At 44.7% G+C, this 22,594-nt stretch overlaps 1 protein-coding gene across 3 annotated transcripts in view; it reads right to left on the bottom strand.

Moving 5' to 3' along the window:
* Window positions 1-22,594, bottom strand: part of RAD54L2 (RAD54 like 2) — a 106,671-nt gene that overhangs the window by 5,322 nt on the left and 78,755 nt on the right. For 2 of the 3 annotated variants that reach the window (XM_047775566.1, XM_047775557.1), the window contains 17 exons: window positions 20,415-20,616; window positions 19,943-20,082; window positions 19,077-19,193; window positions 18,292-18,518; window positions 17,343-17,525; window positions 17,068-17,201; window positions 15,615-15,811; window positions 13,683-14,025; window positions 12,803-12,980; window positions 10,959-11,210; window positions 10,616-10,734; window positions 9,024-9,142; window positions 7,162-7,261; window positions 6,100-6,305; window positions 5,505-5,677; window positions 4,239-4,435; window positions 1,091-1,290 (listed from right to left, as the gene is read on the bottom strand). In XM_047775566.1, the coding sequence (XP_047631522.1) occupies window positions 1,091-1,290; window positions 4,239-4,435; window positions 5,505-5,677; window positions 6,100-6,305; window positions 7,162-7,261; window positions 9,024-9,142; window positions 10,616-10,734; window positions 10,959-11,210; window positions 12,803-12,980; window positions 13,683-14,025; window positions 15,615-15,811; window positions 17,068-17,201; window positions 17,343-17,525; window positions 18,292-18,518; window positions 19,077-19,193; window positions 19,943-20,082; window positions 20,415-20,616 (3,087 nt within the window). The remainder of the gene's footprint in view (window positions 1-1,090; window positions 1,291-4,238; window positions 4,436-5,504; window positions 5,678-6,099; window positions 6,306-7,161; window positions 7,262-9,023; window positions 9,143-10,615; window positions 10,735-10,958; window positions 11,211-12,802; window positions 12,981-13,682; window positions 14,026-15,614; window positions 15,812-17,067; window positions 17,202-17,342; window positions 17,526-18,291; window positions 18,519-19,076; window positions 19,194-19,942; window positions 20,083-20,414; window positions 20,617-22,594) is intronic. The other variant, XM_047775576.1, reaches the window with a different exon arrangement.

The following is a 22,594-nucleotide window of genomic DNA, read 5'->3' as shown; positions in this document are numbered from 1 at the left end:
AAAGTCCACATTCCTAAAGTGTCTCCCTAAGTGGTTTTCCTAAAGGGTCTCAGTGGAGTAGAGGTCACAACCAAGGAAGGTGAAGCAAGCAGGATCTCTCACAACTGTCTAAACAAAAAACACTGTGAACACAAGAAACTTTTTAGAAATGTGATCATCTTTCTGATCAATTTTTCCTGATTTAATTTAAAAAATAAAGAGTTTTTTGTTTAGAAAGTTTTAATTCAAATAGTTTTTTTTCCTCCTTTTTTCTTCTGTAAACTATTTGCATGTATCTGCTCCATTTCACTTTAGGCTCCAAAAGAGACCTCATTTTCTTCCTTGCTGACATTACTCCACACCTAAGTAAAGAATGAAGAGTATTTTCCTTTTTTTTTTTTTTTAGGGCCGCACCCACGGCATATGGAGGTTCCCAGGCTAGGGGTCAAATCAGAGCTACAGGTGCCGGCCACAGCCACAGCCACAGCCACGTCAGATCCGAGCCATGTCTGTGACCTACACCACAGCTAACGGCAACACCGGATCTCCAACCCACTGAGTGAGGCCAGGGATTGAACCCTCATCCTCATGGATACAAGTTGGATTCGTTTCCTCTGCACCGCAATGGGAAATCCAGGAACTTCTGTGTTGTTAAGACATTTCATTAGAATGAAAATCCTTTAAGACTGCTGCCTTCTCTGTTTTTACCTGGAGTGCCAATGTTATATGGCCTAGAATGCAAACATTGTTTAATAAATACTTCCTGAATGAGCAAATAAATTTTTATTTATTTATTTAGTTTAGTTTATTTTTGGTCTTTTTAGGGCCACACCTGTGGCACATGGAGGTTCCCAGGCTAGGGGTCTAATCAGACCTGCTGCTGCTGGCCTGCGCCAAAGCCACAGCAACACCAGATCTGAGCCGCGTCTGCAACCCACACCATAGTTCACGGCAATGTCAGATCCTTAACCCACTGATCGAGGCCAGGGATCGAACCCACCACCTCATGGTTCCTAGTTGGATTCGTTTCCGCTGCACTGCGATGGGAACTCCTGCAAAGTAATTTTTAAACGGACCAGCAGCCCTGGAAGAGAACCCAGGAGCTCCCAACCTGTTGTGGTGACCACCTTCTGCACAAGGACTCCCGCGCGTTGCAGGTAGTTGATTGGGAAGTTCATAGCTGGATTTGTGCTGGAGGCAGCGCTTACACTGCCTCCCAGTGGGACATGCCGGGGCATCATGGGGATGGGGGTGGACTGTACAGGACGAACACTGGCCACAGGCTTCTCGTCACTCTTCAGTGTCGGCTGCCTAGGAGAGAAAGACAAGCACTCTGAGAGAGTTTGCCAGAACAGCCCAACTTACCTTTCTGCAAAGACTGCTGAGCCCTTCCAGACTTCCCCATCCTATAGCCTCATGCTGCTAAAAGAAGGATCAGAAGAACCTGCACTGTATGGTAAATTCAAAAGGAGACTAGGAGTTCCCATCGTGGCTCAGTGGAAACGAATCTGACTAGCATCCATGAGGACTCAGGTTCGATCCCTGGCTTCGCCAGAGGGTTAAGGATCTGGCATTGCTGTGAGTTATGGTATAGGTCGCAAATGCAGCTTGGATCTGGCGTTGCTGTGGCTGTGGTGTAGACTGGCAGCTACAGCTCCGATTTGACCCCTAGTCTGGGAATCTCCATATGCCACGGTGCAGCCCTAAAAAACAAACAAACAAAAACAGAAACAAAACCCCCCTGAAAACAAAAGGAGACTAGAGGCAGGGCTGAGGCAGAGAGGAGACAGACAGTGAGGCATAAAGCCTCTCAGAGTCTAAGAAGAATCAGATGCCAGTGGAACAGTATCTTTTTGGAAATGTGAGGTGACATTTGCTCCTCTAGAATTTGGACTGTACGTCTATATACATTAGGAATTCATCCTTGGAAGCTAGGAGGCAAAGATGCAATAAGGGGGGAAAATTCTTCAGAATATGCTGCATACCAATTTGAAGACGAATGGATGAAATTTTCCCACTTACTCAAGGAAAAAGGGCCATGTGATGCCACATGTTCTGGTGATCTTAAGGCCATCTGCCCAACTTTAACCATCATTACTCTCTGAAATCTCAAGTTTCAAAAAGTAATGCATACGCCTCTCTCTCCTCTACATTACTTTTCATTGGGCTTCTCCTCAGGCCAGTCCCCAAAGTGCCCCTCTAGTCACAGCCACCACAAAAGCACCAGCAGGCAAAATGCTGTGCACAGAAGTTGGTCTTCTAAATGGTACATGGCCATGGCCAGACTGAGTACCAGTCATGCAAATCTTACTACCCAATATGCATGCCAAAATGTTATCCCATGGTCAAACGACAAATTCTGCACTCTTTACCTTCCTTTCAACTGAATGTTGGCACCTTGAGAAAGCCACTCCTGATTTAAGGTTTCTGAAATTAAGTCCCTGTCTGTAAGCTTTCTGATGTCTGCATCTTTGGTCTTTAGTCCTAGGAAACAGACCCTCCTGGATTGGTATGTTCTTTCTCATCTGACTGAAGAATGGCACATAAAAGACACACTTGTACACCACTCTGCTGTCAGAGTAGGTCTGCATGACTCCTCAATCACACTGTTCTCAGGTTGCTGTAAGGTCCCTTTTGGGAAACCCCTGGGGCCCTGTGAATGCCCACATTCCTAGTCAGGCCAGACTGCACAGTAAGCTCACCAGGGTCTGGGGAGGCATTTCTTTAATATCTGCTCATGGTAGCTTTGCAGAAGATGGGGGCCCTGCTTAGATGTCAACAGGACTCTTCTTTGTTTTGTTTGTTTGCCGCACCCACAACATGTAGAACTTCCCGGGCCAGGGATCAAACCCACACCACAGCAGTGACCTGAGCCACTGCAGTGATGACATCGGATCCTTAACCCGATATGCCAAGAGGGGCCAGGGATCAAACCCACACCACAGCAGTGACCTGAGCCACTGCAGTGATGACATCGGATCCTTAACCCGATATGCCAAGAGGGAGATAAGGCGTTAGAAGGGTAACAGGAATCTAGCTGAAGCCCTATACTCCAAAGGTGCTAAGGCTAGGAATTTGGGTGGGAAGCCCCCCTCCATGTACCCAGACAGGATAAGAAATCAGCAGGATCACGGGATGGCTCATCAAATGCTGTGAGAGGCTGATGCCTCCCACAGGGCCTGAAAAGGAGCTCACATCTCCTCACAGCCCAGCCCATTTGTCGCATCTTCCCCCTATAAGGCTTTTCTCCCACTGGGTTCATAATTAGTTCATTCTTGTGTTATAAGGAAAAGCCCAGAAAAGAGAAAAAAGGGGTGGAGGACAAGAGAGGAAAACATTCTCAGGCAACAATATCTTGAAAAATGACACAGAAATAAAGTCTGAAGTCTTTGAAAGATAGTAATTTTCTACTTGAAAGCATCTTATAAAAAGTAGCAAATTTACTCAGCAAAAATTAGTCTTATACAAAATCGTACATGGCTTCAGTTCCTTTAGAAGCTCATTTGGCAAGTTTTTTTTTTTTTTTGAAAACATGAAATCTTCAAAAGAAAAAAATCTTAAATCTGCCCCTCTCAAATAAAATAATTTTCCTTCATTCAAGATAATCAAACAATGTAAAAATGCAAACTAGGCAATCAGGAAGCTGATCTGATAACGGCTATGAAGTAATTTGTCTTGTCATGAAAAAAAAAAAAAGAAGCATAGACAATTATTTTGTAATTTCCTACAAAGAGCCTCTCTCCCTGCTTAGCAATTGGCTTTCATCTTGAAAGTTGTACTCAAGAAAAAGATTTCTTGCTCAGGAATATGGCACAGACACGGAATGAAATCCCCTGAGGAACAGCAGCATTCCCTGAGTACAATTTAAATTCCCTGAGTACAATTTAAGACCCATGGAAGAGCTGGCCTTCCCTCGTGAACTTCCATAAGCAAAGTCTAGGACTAAGGGGCTACAGATAGGAGAGAGCTGAGTGGGAGAGCTGTGCATCTGTGTTATGAGAAGTTGCACCTCCTTGGAAGTCCTGAAGGACTCTCCCGAGTCACAAGACCAACAGCTCACTCTTCTAACCAGAGCCCCTTACAGCACCCAGGGCTGCTGAACTGCTTCAGCATGTCATCCAAGAGCAGAACCTGTCAGTTCACAGCAGCCAAAGAACAAGCTGCAGGCTCTCCCTTTGTTTAAAAAAGGAACCAGTTGAAAGGTTTAGGCCTGGCCCAGCAGCAGACCTTTCTCTCCTTCTCCCTTTTCAGTGACTCACCAGTTCCTCTGACTGAAGGCGGGGATGCTGGTCAGGCTCTGGTCACTGGCAGGGTAATACTGTGCATATGATGGGCGGGTGTAGGGGACTGATGTACGTTTGTCTTCCTCGTAGCTTTTCTTTGCTGCTTTTTTCTCAGCCTTGGTCAGCTTGTGATCCTTTCGGTTAAGGAGCAATGACTCATGCTCAAAAGGCTCCTGGGGACACAGGAGGACATTGATTTAATTACCAGTCTTTATGGCAATGTGACTGATACACAGTATGCCTTACTTTAAAACCAAGAAAGGGCTGGCTTTCTCCAGCATTTAGTAAAGAGCCTCCTCACAGACACAGAGGCAAGTTTATTGTCTTTCGGTCAAGAGTATAAATTTACAACTCTAATCTACCACCAGCTTTAGACAGCCTAAGTCTGCATGCCATATCAAAAGAATGGGAGAGGAATTCCTGTTGTGGCTCAGGGAGTTAAGAATTCCTGTTGTGGAGTTCCTGTCGTGGTGCAGTGGTTAACGAATCCGACTAGGAACCATGAGGTTGCGGGTTCGATCCCTGCCCTTGCTCAGTGGGTTAACAATCCGGTGTTGCCGTGAGCTGTGGTGTAGGTCACAGACGCAGCTCGGATCCTGCGTTGCTGTGGCTCTGGCGTAGGCTGGCAGCTACAGCTCCGATTAGACCCCTAGCCTGGGAAACTCCATATGCCAAGGGAGCGGCCCAAGAAATGGCAAAAAGACATAAAAAAAAAAAGAATTCCTGTTGTGTCTCTGTGAGGATGTGGGTTCGACCCCTGGCCTCACTCAGTGGGTTAAGGATCCAACATTGCCACTAGCTGTAGCGTAGGTCACAGATTCGGCTGGGATCCAGCATTGCTGTGGCTGTGGTGTAGGCCAGCAGCTGCAGCTCTGATTCGACCCCTAGCCCAGGAACTTCCATATGCCACAAGCACGGCCGTTTAAAAAAAAAAAAAAAAGGATGGGAGAGTTCAGAGAATTAACAAACTACATTTTTAGAACTTCTCCCCTCTCTTTCTGCTAGGAAAACTCACAATGGCCAAATTATTCTCGTGGCTGAGCTCAGCACTCCTATGGACAAGACTATGATAGGGATGGGTGGTTGGGAGAGGGGAGGGGGACTGTATGGGGCACGGAAAAGAAATCGTTGAATTCAAATCACCTGCATGAAACAAAATTTTGGATAAAGGAAACAAGCTTGCCCAGCAACCCTTCCTCAGTAGAGAGTGCAGTCCTGGATGCATGCATAGGAGGGTCTTACCTTGGTGATGAGGTGAGGGTACTTCAGACAGGCAAGTTGCAGGACTGGTTCCTTGATCCCCTTTATGTTCAAGGACGCTTGGGGAGCTGGCTCCTTCTCAACAAAGTGCAGTAGGTTCTCCACCTCTTTCCGAGTAAAGTTCAGCATCGGATTGAGATCATCCACCACCCGATCTAGAAGGGAGAAGACATGGATGAAGTCAGTTCATGGCAAAGAAGACTATAAAAGCACAGCTACAAAGATTGGCAGAGAGGAGAGAGGTTGTGGGTGGCATACTTGTCACTAATAAACCACCTCAGGCTACCCTATATTTAAAAGTCCAAGACCAGGTCTGAGGCCCTCATGAAACAAAAATATCTTAAGAGAAAGCTGCATAACCAGCTAAGCTCTTATCAGTAAACCCATCTTCAACAATTTGAGGTAAATTCACTCTTAAGCAATTGTTTGAATCAGAATGAAATGGAAGGAACTGCTGGCTTTCTATGAGTGAAGGCCTGCCTGTGTTCCCATTTCCTGTCCCTCTCCTCCACCCTTGAAACAATAAGAATGGTAGCCTGTATAAATGTGCCTCTTCTGAGCCTGGAAAATGGCCTACCTGACATGCCCTGCTTGGAAATCTGACGGTCATAGATCTTCTTTTCAAGGGTGAAATCAGCCACAAGGCGATAGATGTGACAGGGCTTTTTCTGGCCATAACGGTATACCCGACATACTGCCTGAGCATCATGGCAAGGGTTCCAGGAAGCATCAAACACCACCACTCGGTTGGCACCAATCAGATTTACACCCAAGCATCCAGCTCTTTAAAACACAAGCCAATAATTACACAACTTTTAATTTTAAAGATGGTTCTCAAAATCGGTTTTACCCTCTGACTCCTACCACAATATTATTCTCTTTATCCTAAGCAAAACATACTGGAAGATTCTGCTGATGAACAACACATTGCTCAAGCACTAAAAAGTATGCCCTGAAAGTTCAACATGGAAATGCCTACCACCTCAGAAAGAAAATCCACTCTCCACCCCTCTGCAATGAATGATGTCACTTGGTGAGGGGACATGCATACTGATGTTTCTGATGTGTTTAGTCAAACATCTTAGGAGAATGGCTGGTTCATACCCTATTCAAGGGCATTTTGCTGGCAGGAGAAAGCACAGCCTTCAAGGTGCTTGGCACAAGACAAATAATGCCATCAGCCTTTTATAGCGGGGGGAAAAAAAGGTAGCACTTTCTACTTTTGTTTCTTTTTTTTGGCCATGTCCATGGCATGCAGAAGTTCCCAGTCCAGGGACTGAATTGCACCACAGCAGTGACAATGCCAGATCCTTAACCCACATGGCCACCAGGGAACTCCCACACTTGCTACTTTTTAAAGCACTTTCACATTCATCACATAGTCTAAGCCTCAAAACAGTCCTGAGAGAAAAGCTAATTATGACCATTGCGAATGAAATTCTCACAGAAATTCATGACACTATCATAACTGCCCTTCTAATACAACTTCCTTTTGGGGTCCCCTCTCTGACCTCAAAGACACAAACCTAAGGAGATCTCTTCTGATAGAATTTGGATGAGCCTTTGTAGCACCTTCCCAGGTAGCCATATGCCCTGAACACAGCCCTCTGATCTCCCTCCCCTCTCAGGATCCACTCACCTTGTGGAGAGAAGGAACAGCCAGGTGGTGAGGTTGCTGGGATCATTGAACTGATTAATGAGGCGTTCCCTCTCAAAAGCAGGGGTGCTACCATCTAGTCCTAGGACAAAAAGAAAAACACAAGAAATGAACAGATAAGGGCAGGGGTACACAGCAAAATCGCTGGGAAAATGTGTTTTAAAAACAAAACAAACACAAAACAGCGCTCAGATTCCACACCCTGAACATTCCGTGGGTACCTACCATGAGACCCAGGCATCTATAATTTTAAAATACCCCCAGGTGATTCATTTGTGCAACAAAGACTATAAACTGTGTTCTTCTCTTTAGTATCTTGGGTCAATTCTAAGGCCAGGGTTCCTAGACCTCAGAGTGCATAAGAATCACCCTTGTTAAGGAAGCTTGGTAAACACTTGCTCAAGAAGATTCTTCTCAGTCCTATGAATACTAGTGAGTACTAAAGGACCAAAAGTTTCATGTTTTGATGTGGATGATGTTCCTCCACCAGGAATCTGCATTGTTAACAAGCTCCTAAGGCTAAGAAGTTGCTAGAAGGAGACATAAAAGAAATAGATCTGGAGCAGTGAGATGGGGCATATGAGTGAAAAGAGGGAAGCTCAAAAGAGAAAAAATAAGCTTCAGCTGAGAAGCATGTATAAAGGAGAAGGGACTACATTTGTTACCTGGAGTAAAGCAGAGAAAAGGGTAAAGCTAAGGGTATGAAATACCCCATGGAGAAATGAACTACCATGGTAGGAAGCATTAGTTTAATTGTCTGGTATTAGAGGCCCAATCAATCAGTACCCCAACCTACCTTTCCAACCTGAGTTCCCACAATTTCTGAGCACAGCTCAGCATTGACTCACTGGGCAAGCCTATAGCCAACAAAGGGCTCCAGGCTACATCCTGTACTGGGATCTCGTCAGCACCCTCTCAATCTCTATTTCTCTAAATCCTTCCCTTAGACCAGGGCTTCTCAACAAGGGTGATTTCCCTACCCCTCTACCCCACAAGGAACACTTGGCAATATCTGGAGACATTTTGGGTTATTCTAACTGTGTGGATGCTACTGCCATCTAGTGTGTAGAACTCAGGGATCCCGCAATGCATAGGATAGCCCCCTACAACAAGCAATTATCTGGCCCAAATATCTATATCTAGTCAATATCAATATTTGAGAAGTAATGTAAGTACCTAATATCAACATTTCTTTTTTTCTCACTGCCACCACTGTAAGGAGACTTTTTATACATTTTTTCCCCCATTTATCATGCCTCCCATAAAATTTTAATACCACAGATATACTATGTATTTATTTACTGTATGCACATTTGTGCTTTAATCCTTTTAAAAAGTTAAGTTTTTTTCATATCCTCAAGAACTGATTTTGACCCCTTAAGGACACTTACCTCCCCCACTGAGAATACATGATCTAGGCTTGTGTTCACTTTGCTCCTTCTGCCTAGAATAATCTTCAAACCACACTAGCTCTGTATATTAAAATTCTCCCCATCTCTGCAAGACTAGTGCACGTTCCACCTCATTTAGGAAGTCTTCTCCAATTGTCCTCACCATGGAGAATCAGTGCTACTTTGAATCTGTCCTTGAGTTGCTGCATTTCAGATGATGACAAGGCATATGACTTCTACATCTCTGTACTCCCCCATCTGGTCTAAGCTCCCCAGCCCCAGTATAATGCTTCACACACAGCAGCTTGATCTCAGAATCTCTGCTCCTTAGCTAATCACATATTCTTATGGATTTGATAGAGAAAGGAGTAGAAAAGAGAAAGAGAGCAAGGGAAAGGAAACCCATAGGCAGACCTTGCTAAGGTTTCAGGAATAAAGACGCAATGAACTCACGGAAGTAGCTGACGTTTCGAACCCACTTCTGTACTCCTTGACCCTCAGCACCAGGTAGACAGGGCACTTCTCGTTTCCCTAGGAACTCCTCGATTAGAGCCAAGGTGGAAAGGCTCTGGCTGAAAGGGACACATTTCGTTCAGAAGGCTCCCAGACCCCAGGGAATTCTGTCCCCCAATAGGCCCACCCCAATAGGCTCCATTCTGACAGCAGGAGCTCCAATACCCTAATCCTCAAATGGTAACCCCACGAAGAACCACTAAGGGTATTCTCCCTAGCTCATGAGAGAGTAGAATCATCCACATCCACACACTTATCACCACCACCCCACCAAAAAATTCTCTAACCTACTACTTTTTTTTTTTGTCTTTTGTCTTTTATCTTTTTAGGGCCACACCTGGCACTTGGAGGTTCCTAGGCTAGGAGTCTAATCAGAGCTGTAGCTGCCAGCCCATGCCACAGCCACAGCAATGCCAGATCCGAGCCGAGTCTGCGACCCACACCACAGCTCACAGCAATGCCGGATCCTCAACCCACTGAGTGAGGCCAGGGATCAAGCCAGCCACCTCATGGCTCCTAGTCGGATTTGTTTCCTCTGCACCATGATGGGAACTCCCTCCTACTACTTCTTCAATTGAAAAATTCTGGGATTTAGCTCAGTGTATAGTAACAAATAGCATCTGCATTAAAAGCCAACACTGCATGAGTACATATCAGAGCTAATTATAGGCTGTAGGCAATATTATGGATCTTACTAAGGAGAAAGGTCACTCAGCTGCTTCCAGGTTATGCGGAGAGCCAGTCCATAAACCAATGGAACACTAGACTCTCCCAAGTTAGAATCACTGCTTTCCTCTCCAAGTATGTCACACATGGAAACCCTCACTCTGAGACTCCCAAGCCAGCCTCCTGTCACTTAGCTCTCACTGGCACGTAATCTAGTCAGAACAAAGGAGAAGCGAACTATTTTATGTCTGTTTCGCTGAAGAGTGAGGCCTTGATGGGACTTAAAGCTCTGACGAGACTGAGAATGTGACTCTGAAACAAATCACATCACTTACTTGGCCTTCTATAAAAAGCTTTAAAAAAAAAAAATTGCTGGGGAGGCACAGCAGCAGATTAGACCAGGAGTCAGCAAATGCTTTCTATAAAGGGTCAGATAGATAGTAAATATTTTAAGCTTTGCAGACCACACACAGTCTCTGCCACATGTGCTTCTTTTAAGAAACCAAAAATCAACTAAACGAACAAACAAATAAACAAAAAAACTCTTTTAAAATGTAAAAACTACCTCTCAGGCTGTACAAAAAGAGGCCACAGGCTGTTCAAAATTTGGCCTGGGTCACAATTAGAAGAATTAGACTATGATTTCCGATGTTAGCCTAGGTTTTCAAACTGTTCCCTGAGAGAAACTGCATTGGACAAAGAAAGAAACTCTGAGAAAGATGAAACACAAGAAGGTCCTCATAAGAAGCACTGGTTGCAGAAGCATGGAGAGAGAAAAGGGGGCTGGGGTGACCCAGATGGTCTCACTCCGTGGGGACTGTGTCACCCTTTACCAAAGACACACACTCGGGAATTTCTCTTCCTACCTGAACACGAGGATCTTGTCACCAAGCTTCACACTTTCCTCAATCAGGTGGAAAAGCAGTACCATCTTGGGAGAGTTCTCCAAGACACCTGTCTGATAATTAGTCAAAAGGTCCTTGGCCTGTAGGGGAGAAATGAAGCGGCTTGGAACAGGTCCATGGTCAGATCACTAGAAATACAATTCTCTCCCTCCAAGGCAGCAGTTCACAGGCAACCTTTATAGTTCCCTCCAAAGACCTTGGCAGGATACTGCACTGAGCACACGCCACCCACTCCCCACTAAGGCTTTTGCACCATCCTCTCTTAGCAGTGATTTATGGCCACAGAAGGACCAGCTTGACTCACCCACTCGTATGTGACAATGTTGTTGCCTCGCTCCTGGAAAGGGTTAAAGCCGACCCCCTGTAGGAACTTGGTATTTGTCGCCTCTCCCACTGCAGAGGCCAAGGTACTATCCTCTCCCTTGCTTTTTGTTCCCTGTGATGGGCAGCGGGCACTTGTTCCTGCTGAACCAAGCTCTTCCACGTCTAAGTCCTGCTCATTAGCCAAACTCTCCTTCTGAAGGGCTTCATACAGCACATCGGGGTGATTCCAGATCTGAAGTTCAAGTTAAAGGAGAAGTAGCACAGGGCAGAGAACAATCTAAGGGTGTCTTAGGGAGTTTGGAACCATGCATTTGTTCAAACACTCATCTTCCACAACACACACTGTCATATCAAAAATTAAAATCTCCCCAAAACCCTCATAGCCAAAGAGCCTATATACATCACTTTTCAATAACCAACTCTGACTGCCACAATACATGAATGGGAGAATTCACACCATGCCAGTATATTTGGTACACAACCAGAAAGGCTGTGTTGCAACCCTAGCATTCTTATTTATTGATTTATTTTTTTAAAAGATTTATTCATTTTACTTTTTGGCCTCTGACTCAGAAGACTTTTTTTTTTTTTTTTTTTTTAAATCTCTTTAGTGCAGTATATGGAGGTTCCCAGGCTAGGGTCCAATCGGAGCTTCAGCTCGCTGCAGCACAGGATCCTTAACTCTGAGTGAGGCCAGGGATTGAACCTACATCCTCATTGATCCTAGTCAGGTTTGCTACCACTGAGTCACAACAGGAACTCTGCATTCTTATTTAAAGAGGAACCAGAACATTACTATTTCTCCCTATGGCTACAGCCAACTACTGTATGAAACTATGAAACAGACCAACCTCCCTATGGACAAATATATCTAATTTATAGATGATCAGTTATAAGTCATTTCATGGACTATTCCTGGCAGGAGTTGAGAATTGCAGGGGAAAGGGGTAAGGGGTGGAGGGAGGTATACGCTGGCACTACAGCATCTTCACAGATTATGTCTGCTTTAGCTCCCTGGACCTCATCTAGGACTGTGGCTATAAAAGAAATATTTTGAAACCCCATCTATGCCCAGATTTATTAAAGCAGTAATCAGTCAGGAATAATATCCAACAGGTTGGCTGAGAGCTGTCAAAGAAACAGGTCCCTTGAGAGGCAACAAACAGCATCTGGCCAAGGACACATGAGGGTTCATTAACTTGCTCATGAGGCTTAGTGTTAAAGATACTCCAGCCTTCCTATCCCCTAACCAGTTCAAGCACTATCAGAATGAAAGAGATCTTGATCTGATTAAATATAGAATCAAATGTAAGGTACCCCTAATAACTTTTCTAAGCTATATATTTCTTGAATTCTAATTACACTGTCAAAAACTCTGCCCCACAATGTTCTTCCATCACTCCATTTATCAAATAAAAAAAATTAGCAAAGAATTCTCTTATGGCTCAGTGAGTTAAGGATCCGATGCTGTCACTGCAGCAGCTTGGGTCACTGCTGTGACACAGGTTTGATCCCTGGCCTGGGAATTTCCATATGCCATGGGCTCAGCCAAAAACAAACAAAAATCAGTGTAAAGGGAAGTGATTTCTCAAGTTTCCTATAATGAGTTGTGCAGCTGAGTTGCACAATTGCAAGGGGCACCATTCATATTATAATCTATGAGTGGCACTCTCAGGAATGACCTCAAGAGTCCCCAGTGCAGTGAACTGAGGGGGCCCCTCTCACTTTATTTTCTTTTATCAGGTACTCCCAACAGAAATAACTCCCTCGGGATCACGTGCATCCTTGGTCTGTATCTCAGTATTCCCCAAGGCTTCAACACACCTTGCAGCACACACAGAAGGCCTTGAGGGGGTTCAACCCCAGCCAGCCACTGCTACCACAGTCGCGGAAGCGGTCCATGAACTGCGTATATAAATCGCGCTGGATCTTGGAGAGTCGCACCAGGATCACATTTTCTTCCTTGGCAGGGAGATGAATCTTCAGCACAGTGTGGCCTCTCCTACAAAGATACAAATCAGAATTGACAAGGCAGTGTGGCCAGGAGGGGTCAGTGCAGGATAAAAACAGAACCCTGCATTTCTGCTATACCTCCTTCTTTAGGATCTCGACATTCACAGCAGCCTTGCAATAATGAAGATTGGTTCAGCAACAACCAAGAAACTCATTCAAGATAAAAATTAAGGCAAAGAGCCAGTGATCCGCCCCAAATCACTAAATGGGAGATGAGGACCAGGGGAACTCCAGATGCTTACCCTGATCCAGGACTGCTTCTCTGAGCTTTCTGCACACGTGCCCCATTAACAAAGAAAAACAAGGGGATGCTTTAGACTAGCCTAATCTTCTAAGATGCTGAAGCTGGCGAGGCCATACCCCATAGAACTACCACTTTATTCTTTCACTCAAGTCATTAGAATGGTAGCTGTCTCCTGCTTCTCTTAACAAGTGAGGCAGGTATCCCTAGTAACTTCAAAGATTAACTTCTGGGAGAAGCAATTCTGGGCCAAACTTTCAGAGAGTGAAGTACTGCATATCCACCATTTGCAAGCTATCCAGAAAAAGGGAAGTTTTACTATAGCCCTACTAGAAAGCCCCCTACCCCAACTCATTGTAACAACTATTCCCCTTCAAGAAAAGCCTTTGTATGCCAGTTTCATCAGGGAGCTCCAAGGATTCAGAAAACCGAGCTTGGAGGCTGGCTCACCTCTGCACAAAGCCCTCCAGGAGGCTGTGCAGGACGTGACTCCGGTACCGCATGAGGCGGACATCCTGAGGTGTGCTGTCGATACATTGTCCATTCAGGATGGGGCGCTCAAACATGTTGCTGAACTCTTGCCGGGTCCCAAGGAAGTCTGGGCGCACAAAGTCCACCATGCACCAGTACTCGATGAGGTTGTTCTGCAGGGGGTACCCGGTCAGCACCACCCGGCGGCGAGAGCGAATGTTCTTCAGGGCCTGTGAGGTGCTGGCCTGGCAGTTTTTGATGCGGTGTCCCTCGTCACAGATCACCACATCAGGACCAGGACGGCATAAGGCCTTCTCAAACTCTAGGGAGGGAAGAGGATCCGGAGTAAGAGGGTGAGAGGGCCTGCTCTTAGTCAACAATATGAGAAGTAGGGGTGCACCCTGGAGGAGACAGAAGAAATGAAGGAAGCAGGAAAGCAAGAGTCAGCCCCCATTGGTGAAAGGGAGCCAGCCATCCAAGCACCTGCGCATCTGTGTGACATGTTAACCTGGCCTGTTGACTCTTGTGGTAAATATCCCTTTTCCCTCTTTCCTTTCTTTCTTTTTTCTCCCTTTAGGCTAAGAGTAAAACTGGATTCCTAGGGCTTACACTAACTAGGCAGCAGGGAGTGTGAGTTTACGGAGAACCAGCCTAAGACTAAAAATTAGTTTGGGAGTTCCCATCATGGCGCAGCGGAAACGAGTCCGACTGGGAACCATGAGGTTGTGGGTTGAATCCCTGGCCTCGCTCAGTGCGTTAAGGATCTGGCATTGCAATGAGCTGTGGTATAGGCTGCTGTGGCTGTGGCTGTGGTGTAGGCTGGCAGCTGCAGCTCTGATTCAATCCCTAGCCCAGGAACCTTCACATGCCGCAGGTGCAGACCTTAAAAAAAAAAAACCCACATGAGTTTGGATGATATGGATGGGAATAATCCACACACTTCTATCTGCTCTTACCATTGTCTTGGCACCCTCTGAGGGCTGGCTGGAGGGAACTAGCTAAAGGACAAGGTCTTCCTGGAGTTACTCATTGCTAAAAGACAAATTCATCTCAGCTCTAACACAGAAGCAAATCTAGAATAAACATAATATCATAGGAGAAGAGACCTATAAAATGAAAAAGTCTCTGAGCCCTAAAAAAACTTTCTTCTCCAGATAGACAAAAGCCCCTTAGAAAAGGGAAAGAATAAGAACTATGAGAAGAATGGCTTTCACGAAAAAAAAAAGAAAAAAGAAAACAAAAGAAAACTGGGATAAATTCTTCTTTTATAAATTCACAAACAATATTATTACTACTCTGTATATTAGTGATTTAAAAACTTCATAAATATTTCTTAATGCTATTTCAGAATATCTCCGGGAACTGGTAAATGGAGAAATTACTCTGTTCTGTGAAAGGCACAGGGGAGTCTTTCCCAAGCTGGTCTGAGATCTGGCCTCACCAGAATTCCACTGCCTACAGAGAAAGCAGTACCTTCTGAGAGTCAGTGTAGGTCATCCCATCCATCTCAGGGACCAGGATTTCTGGTTCCTGACAATACAACTCACATTAATAATGCTTCTTGGAGTTCCCGTCATAGGTCAGCGGTTAGAGAACCCGACCAGCATACTTGAGGACGCAGGTTCAATCTCTGGCCTCTCTTAGTGGGTTAAGGATCTGGCATTGCCGTGAGTTGTGGTGTAGGTTGCAGACGAAGCTTGGATCCTGTGTTGCTGTGGCTGTGGTGTAGGCTGGTGGCTACAGTTCTAATTGGACTCCTAGCCTGGAAACCTCCATATGCCGTGGGAGCAGCCCTAAAAAGACAATAATAATAATAATAATAATAATGCTTCCCATTTGACTAGGTGCTACAGCAGACACTATTTCTTTACCCCTGAATCACCCCTGGGAGGACCCAGAGAGGCTGCCTACCTCTCCGAAACTCCTGCTGCCGATCTTCCTCATCCAAATCAATGATAACTGGGTGAGAACGTTTCTTGGTTTTCTTCGGTCTACTTGTGGTAAAGGATTTCTTCAGGGTGAGGAGTCTGTACATTTCATACCCCATCAGCAGCACCCCGCCCTCTGACACCCAATCAGCCATCACTTTAGCACGAGCTGCCATTGTCCTGCAAGAGTGAACAGAAAGAAAATATTATTTCCCCTGCTTCTCGGAAATGATCTCTACAATCACAGCTATGTTGATGTACATTCGGAAGTCCTGATTGCTAAAGACTTCAGGTCGCAGCATCACATGCCTGGCCAGCTGCCCGAGGACTTTTCGACTATCCTAGAAATACAAATTGCACTGGGGATGAACTAGGTCACTGATGATGGTTAAAGAGCAAAAAACAGAAATTCAATGGCACAAGGCAAGCAAAAGTGACAACTCCCTTGGATATACATGTATGACTACAACATTACATTTGAGGGAGGATTTCGTTATTCCCATAATAAATACAAAGTAGTAAAAGCAAGGGCAGTATTTTGCACTCCACCAGCCCAGGCCCTGGTGAGTAAAGAAACAAGGATACATGGTAAAGGAAAAAGAACAATAGAGACCAGATGACACTGAGCACAGTCCTTCTACTCCTAAGCAACTTGTGGCCTTGCTGTATTTCATTAACTGCATATGGAATAACAGGCCTGAAATCTAGGAAAGAAGAGCAGGTGATCAGCTACCTGTGGGGCCACTCAGCCACCTGTGGGGCCTTTTCCTTTTCTAAGGGGATTTTGTCTATATGGAGTCTCCTCATTTTGATGTGTGTGACCAAACATCAAACAAAGACAGGCTCTTCAAAAAAGAAAACCTACCTTCTCAATTACACATATCAGTGAGAGGAAAGGGTAACATGGCTAACTGGCCTGGATCAAGAAAAAGCTTTAGATTTTTGGAAATCAGGTGGAATTTAGAGAATGGAAATATAAATAATTTTATTTAAATCTGAAATGAAAAAAAGGTTTGCACCTTTCAATGCTTGGAAGTTGTACTGTTTAAAGTCAACTATAGGTTGGTACTTAAGAGACTGATGACTAGGTTTCTAAGAAAAGATAAACATAAAACGTGACAAGTTAGAAGATGGAAAGTTTCATTTTTATTATATTACTATATACATGGGAAAATGTGACCATGCACAAAGATTTTTCAGGATATGAAAGCATTTTCAAGCAGAACACAAGAAATTTCCCAGGCTACCTAATTCTGACTTTACCGAAAAACAAGGTAGAGAAAAAATGACTAGCAAGAAGAAAGAGAAGGACACATCAAGAAACCAAAAGGAATCTGGGAAGACAAGGCACATACCCAGACAGACTGCCCTGACATCTAGATCTTGGAAAGAAGTCTAAAAAGAAAGGGACATAGAAGAGAGGGCAGGCCACCTACTTGTGCTCATCATTCAAGATGTGAACTTTAAAGAACCGAGGCTGGATTTCTTCAGGCTTGTTGTCAGCTGGAAGGGCTTCAGGAGCTGGGAGCCACATGTTGAACTCTGCCAGCCAATTCTGAAGAGTATTAACCTGTCAGAAAGTCAAGTCCAAAAAGAGAGTCTTAGAGGACAAGCTCAGAGCTGAGTTCATCAAGCTTTTTAGCACCCAGTAAGGCATTACTCCGAGAGCTTTGCAGAGGGATGACTAAGCAGTGCCTTCCCAAATTCTTACCGGCACAATGGCAAGGACAGTTTTGGCTGGCGTGTGGCGGAAGAGGACGTCGATGAAAGAGATCACTTGTAAAGTTTTCCCCAAACCCATGCTGTGGGCCAGGATACAGCCAAAGCCACTACTGGTCTTAAACCTCTCCAGGGACTCAACCAGGTTATCATATAGGAACCGGATCCCACCAATCTGACAGGGAACAAAGAGACAGTTATCTTTGGCTGGGAAAGACCAGAAGTCTAGTTTTACTTACTCTGGAATTAGCCAAAATTAAATAATTGAGCAGATACTATACCAGAGAGCTGGTGTAGATGGCTACAGAAGTTTCCCTGTCCCCTGACTAGTTTACTGGCCAGTGACATGCTTCTTGGAGAAAACACAGAAAAGCATTCACCTAGTACAGCTGCCCATCTGAGGTGAGAATCTTCAGTACGAAATTCCTGACAGGATCTTTCACTCAGCCTTGGCCTGAGGCTTACCTCAAGGCAGCCCATTCCACAGGGAGCAGTTCTTATTGGTAGAGTTCTTATGCTGAGTCAGCCTTAGCCTTCATGGCTCTTTCACTCACTGGTCCTGGTTCTAGGTTCTGGGTCAACACAAAGTACTCTGATCCCTTCTATCAGAAAGTCCCCTCTCTCCTGGAGCCACGACTTCTTAAAGTGCTGCTCTCCAGGGAACATCTCAATCAATCTTGCAGATCTCATAGGAGGCTCAAGATTATAAACCAAGAGATCAGCACGTTCTACATGATAGGGCAAACTGGAGGCTTGTCCCTTCCCATCCATCAGGAATCCTGAAGCATCAACTGCTAGGAGGAAGAATCAGGCCTTTCCAATAGCTATTGCCAGTACCAAACAAGTACTTTACAAGCTGTGATGCTAACAACCACCAGCAGGTAATGTCCACAGCAAGAAAGCTGAAAGAAGACAAAGAGGAGAGTCTAGGTTTACTGTACCTGATGAGGTTTCACTGCCCGTGCCAACTGTGGGGCCAGGAAGACGTTCTCCTCCTCCGGAGGGTGGTTCAGGTTGACGAGGACCCGTCCCAGAGCATCGCGCTGATTTAAGACATCATTCACATGGGTGCCACCCTTCTCCTCTTCCTCATCCTCCTCACTGACAGACTCACTGCTGTCCACGATGTGTAGAGTGTCCTCCTCTCCAGAGCTCAGTTCAATCACCTCTGAGACAGCCAACAAAACAACACAAAAACCAAAACTCAGGGAGAAGACATAATTTACTGCCAGTTTTTGAAGCAAGAGGGCATGGAAACAAATTTAGAACTTGTTATCACTTACTAAAAAAATTTTTTTTTCTTTCTAGGGCTACATGTGTGGCATTCAGAAGCTCCCAGGCTAGGGGTCGAATCCGAGCTACAGCTGCCTGCCTACACTACAGCCACAGCAACTCAGGATCCAAGCTGCATCTGCGACCTACACTGCACCCATTGAGCAAGGCCAAGGATCGAACTCACATCCCCTGGATACTAATCAGGTTCTTAACCCACTGAGCCACAATGGGAACTCCAAAATTTTGATTTTTATTATTTTTCACTTCCAACATCAAGTTAAGATAAAGGGAAAACATATTTACCAAAAGTCAAAGAAATTTTCCAGAGTCAGACCATGACCACAAAGTGAATGAAGATGGACTGAGCTCTTTTCTTTTCAAAGGTATAGCCAATCTCTCATGGTGAACACTGGGAAAGGAAGAAGGAGGGGAACCTCTGGCTTGATCTTACCATCTCGACTGCTTTTTTCATCCTCACTGCCACTGCTACTGTCCAAACAAATGACCTCTTGGGTCAAGACCCGGGGAGGCAATTGGGGACCATCACTTGCTCTTAGGACAATTTCCTCTAGGGAGAAAAAAGATAGAAGGGAATGTCAAAACCACATTTAGCTCAAACATATTTTCCAAAATGATGTGCCATCCTTCTTTGTGGTTCTCAGGGGAACTATCCCCTGAGGAGAGAAGTAGAAAACATCTCAAAAACCCCAGACCTCTTTCCAAATTCCCTTTTCTCTACTGGCTCTTACATCCTACTAAAAAAGGAACCCGTGGACTAGAAAAGGTCCTAATCCCTTGATATTTTAAGATCCAAAGTTATGGGGGGGAAATCTAAATAAGAGCAATTTGAGGAGGTACTTCTTTACCTATCTTAACATTTTATTTATTTATTTATTTATTTAATTTTGTTTCTTTGCCTTTTCCAGGGCAGCTCCCGCTGCATATGGAGGTTCGCAGGCTAGGGGTCTAATTGGAGCTGTAGCCATCAGCCTACACCAGAGCCACAGCAACACAGGATCCGAGCTGCATCTGCGACCCACACCACAGCTCATGGCAATGCTGGATCCTTAACCCACTGGGAAAGGCCATGGATTGAACCCGCAACCTCATGGTTCCTGGTCGGATTCGTTAACCACTGTGCCACGACAGGAACTCCCCATCTTAACGTTTTAAATGAGATCCTTCTAAAAACTGAACGACTTGAAAGGATTCTTGAGAGGCCATGGTCTTATTCCAGATCTGTCCTTGACCACTGTGGGTACTGAGGGCCTCAGCTCCCTGTAGCACAGGGTTATTCCTGCCATGTCCACTGCTTACCGGGAAGAAACTCCAGGGGAACGGTGGGAATGGGGGCTGCGTAATCCTTCCTCTGCTGCTCCAGGCGTTTCCTCCTTTCCAATTCTTCCTGTTGTGCCGCTTTGGTAACTGGCTCCAATTGATCCTCCCGGAGCAGCTTTCTAAACATTAAAATAAGACAGAACACTTGGGTTCACTTGAGATTTGGGCGATATAATGTCAAGCAGAAGACAGAAACCATCATTGCTGAGCTCAGAGAGCTGAAGTTGGAGGAGAAACCACATCACTCCCACTACATCCATGCAATGGGCAAGGTAAAGTTCCACAGTGGGAACTCCTTCATCTTTACCATTAATTGGGGCACCCAGCTTACACTTTTCTTCTAAAGAAACAGGACTCTCCTCCTCAAACCAGTCCTTCTGCTACTGACAACCCGCATTGAAGATAATGCTTCTAATTCCTCCCTTCTCCTCTTCCCCAGAGCACAGCTCACCGTATGTTTCTCCGCATGTGGGAGGGCTTCTGAGCTCTCTTCTTTTTGGGGTCCTCGGAGGCTAGGCTCTTGCCTTGGTGGCGCCTAAGCTGCTCTGAAGGCTCAGACTGAGATGAGGTAGTTGAAGTGCACCGCGGTGGCCGCTGCCCATCTTCCCCCAGCTGGGCACACTCAGTGCCACACATGTCTTCCAGGGATGGGTCTGAAAAGACAAGGGGAAAGAGGTGTCAGGGACCAAACTTTACTAGAGGAAATGTGGGTTTTGATGCCAGACTTGAAAGGGTTCAAATCTCAACACAGTAACTTACTAGCTGGAGATCTAATAAGGCAAGTTACATCTCTCTGAACCTCAATGGATGTATCTATAAAATGAGGACAGCAATGCCCGCACTTCAGAGCTGTTGTGAGGACTAAATAGTGTGCATGCTTAGAACCAAGCCTGGTTCTAAGTAGGCTCACAAGAAAGGAAAGCCATCACTCCTGATATAATTTAGTGCTATAATCAGAGTGAGGAAGTGTCATGGCCTCAGACTACTCAGAAAGGGACAACTTGGTTCCAAATGCAGCTCACACTCACTTGCGTAACTCTAAGCAAGTCTCTTCTGCCAACAGGGAGAACACTCCTCCCTTTAGTGTTTAACATGCTCACTCACTCAACTTACCATTTAAGGAGAGCTTACAACATGCATCCTTGATGCTTCAAGGAATATTTATAAGACTCTTTCCTTCGAGGAGTTTGTTTTCTAGATATAAAAGACAAGATGGGCTAAATACTACAGGAGGGGCAGGCCAACTGACCAAAAGAACTTAAAAGTTTAAAATATCATTTTTTAGCCAGAGGTAATTAGCTAAACCAAGAATAATTACGTTAGGGCCACAGGAATATGAAATGTACTGCTTCGTGGGATGATCACACAAGGAATTACATGGGAGGTAAACTGTGAGAACTTAAAAGATGAACAAAATGTCTAAAGGTTTTTCTTTTGGGACAGGAGGAAAAAGGGAAAAGATTCCTGGCAGAGGGAGTGCCATCATGATATCAACCACCAGCAAGGACTGGGGTTGGGGTAGGAAAGTCCATATACACATGCTTCAACTTCATGTGCTGAGTAGCATTCTGTTTGCTGTTTGGGCAGGCTTTGAAAGCACACAGACCTGTCCCCAAGTTCACTAGAGCCTCCCAGATACAAGTACTACACAACCAAAAGGTCTTTCCCAAAGGTAAGAGAAAAACTAGAACAGAAATGGCGAAATTGAGGTGCTCTGGTCAGTGTCACTTGATCCTCAGGAAGGAAGGACTCAGGAAGATTGGTGTTTTTGTGGAATTATTTTTGTGTGTTATTTTGGATTTATCAGTTTTCCACTAAAGTCTTTTTTCTCTTATAGGATCCTATCCAGGATATCATATTGCATTTAGCTTTCATGTTTTTTCTGTCTTCCCTAGATCGTGGCAATTCCAGTGTCTTTTGTGACATTGATACATTTTTGAAGAGTACTGGCCAGGTGTTTTGAAGACCGTCCCCCAATCTTGATAACTGGATTAGGGTATGGTTTTTAGGAAAAAAATACCACAGAGGTGAGGCACCTTTCTCATCACATCTTATCAGGGTACACGGTATCAACATGATTTGTTACTGGTGACATTAACCTTGAAATGATGTCTGCAATATCTCTCCACTATAAAATTACTATCTTCCCTTTCTGTATTTTATTCACAAGAGGCCGACCACTAAGCCTGGCGCACATTCAGGGAGAAGAGAATTAAGTTCCATTTCCTAGAAGGAGAGACACCGAAGAATTTCTGGATATATGTTAAAACCACATACAAAAAAATGTTTGGGGGAGAGGGTACTTTGATGCTTGGAGAATGCTTAAAAGTTTCATCTACTAATTTCAACATTCATCAGTGGGTTTTACCTAGAGTAATTATTACTGTGGTGTTCTAATGGTGGTTTTCTATTTCTTTCTTTTGCTTCCACATTTAATTATCTGAAATTTTTCTGTAAGGGAGAGTTGTCCCTTCTTTCTCATTTATATAGTCAACATTTTAAAAAAATACCAGTATAGAGTCAGGAAGAAACATTCAACCCTGTAGACTTTGGTAAAGGGAGACCAGGGCTACCACAGACCTCAGTGAATGAACCAGTAAGCTGATACTACCAAGCTGAAAGAAAAACGTA

Source organism: Phacochoerus africanus, chromosome 1, assembly GCF_016906955.1.
Source record: "Phacochoerus africanus isolate WHEZ1 chromosome 1, ROS_Pafr_v1, whole genome shotgun sequence".
Classification (NCBI taxonomy): Eukaryota; Metazoa; Chordata; class Mammalia; order Artiodactyla; family Suidae; genus Phacochoerus; species Phacochoerus africanus.
This window is presented reverse-complemented; position numbering and strand designations above follow the sequence as displayed.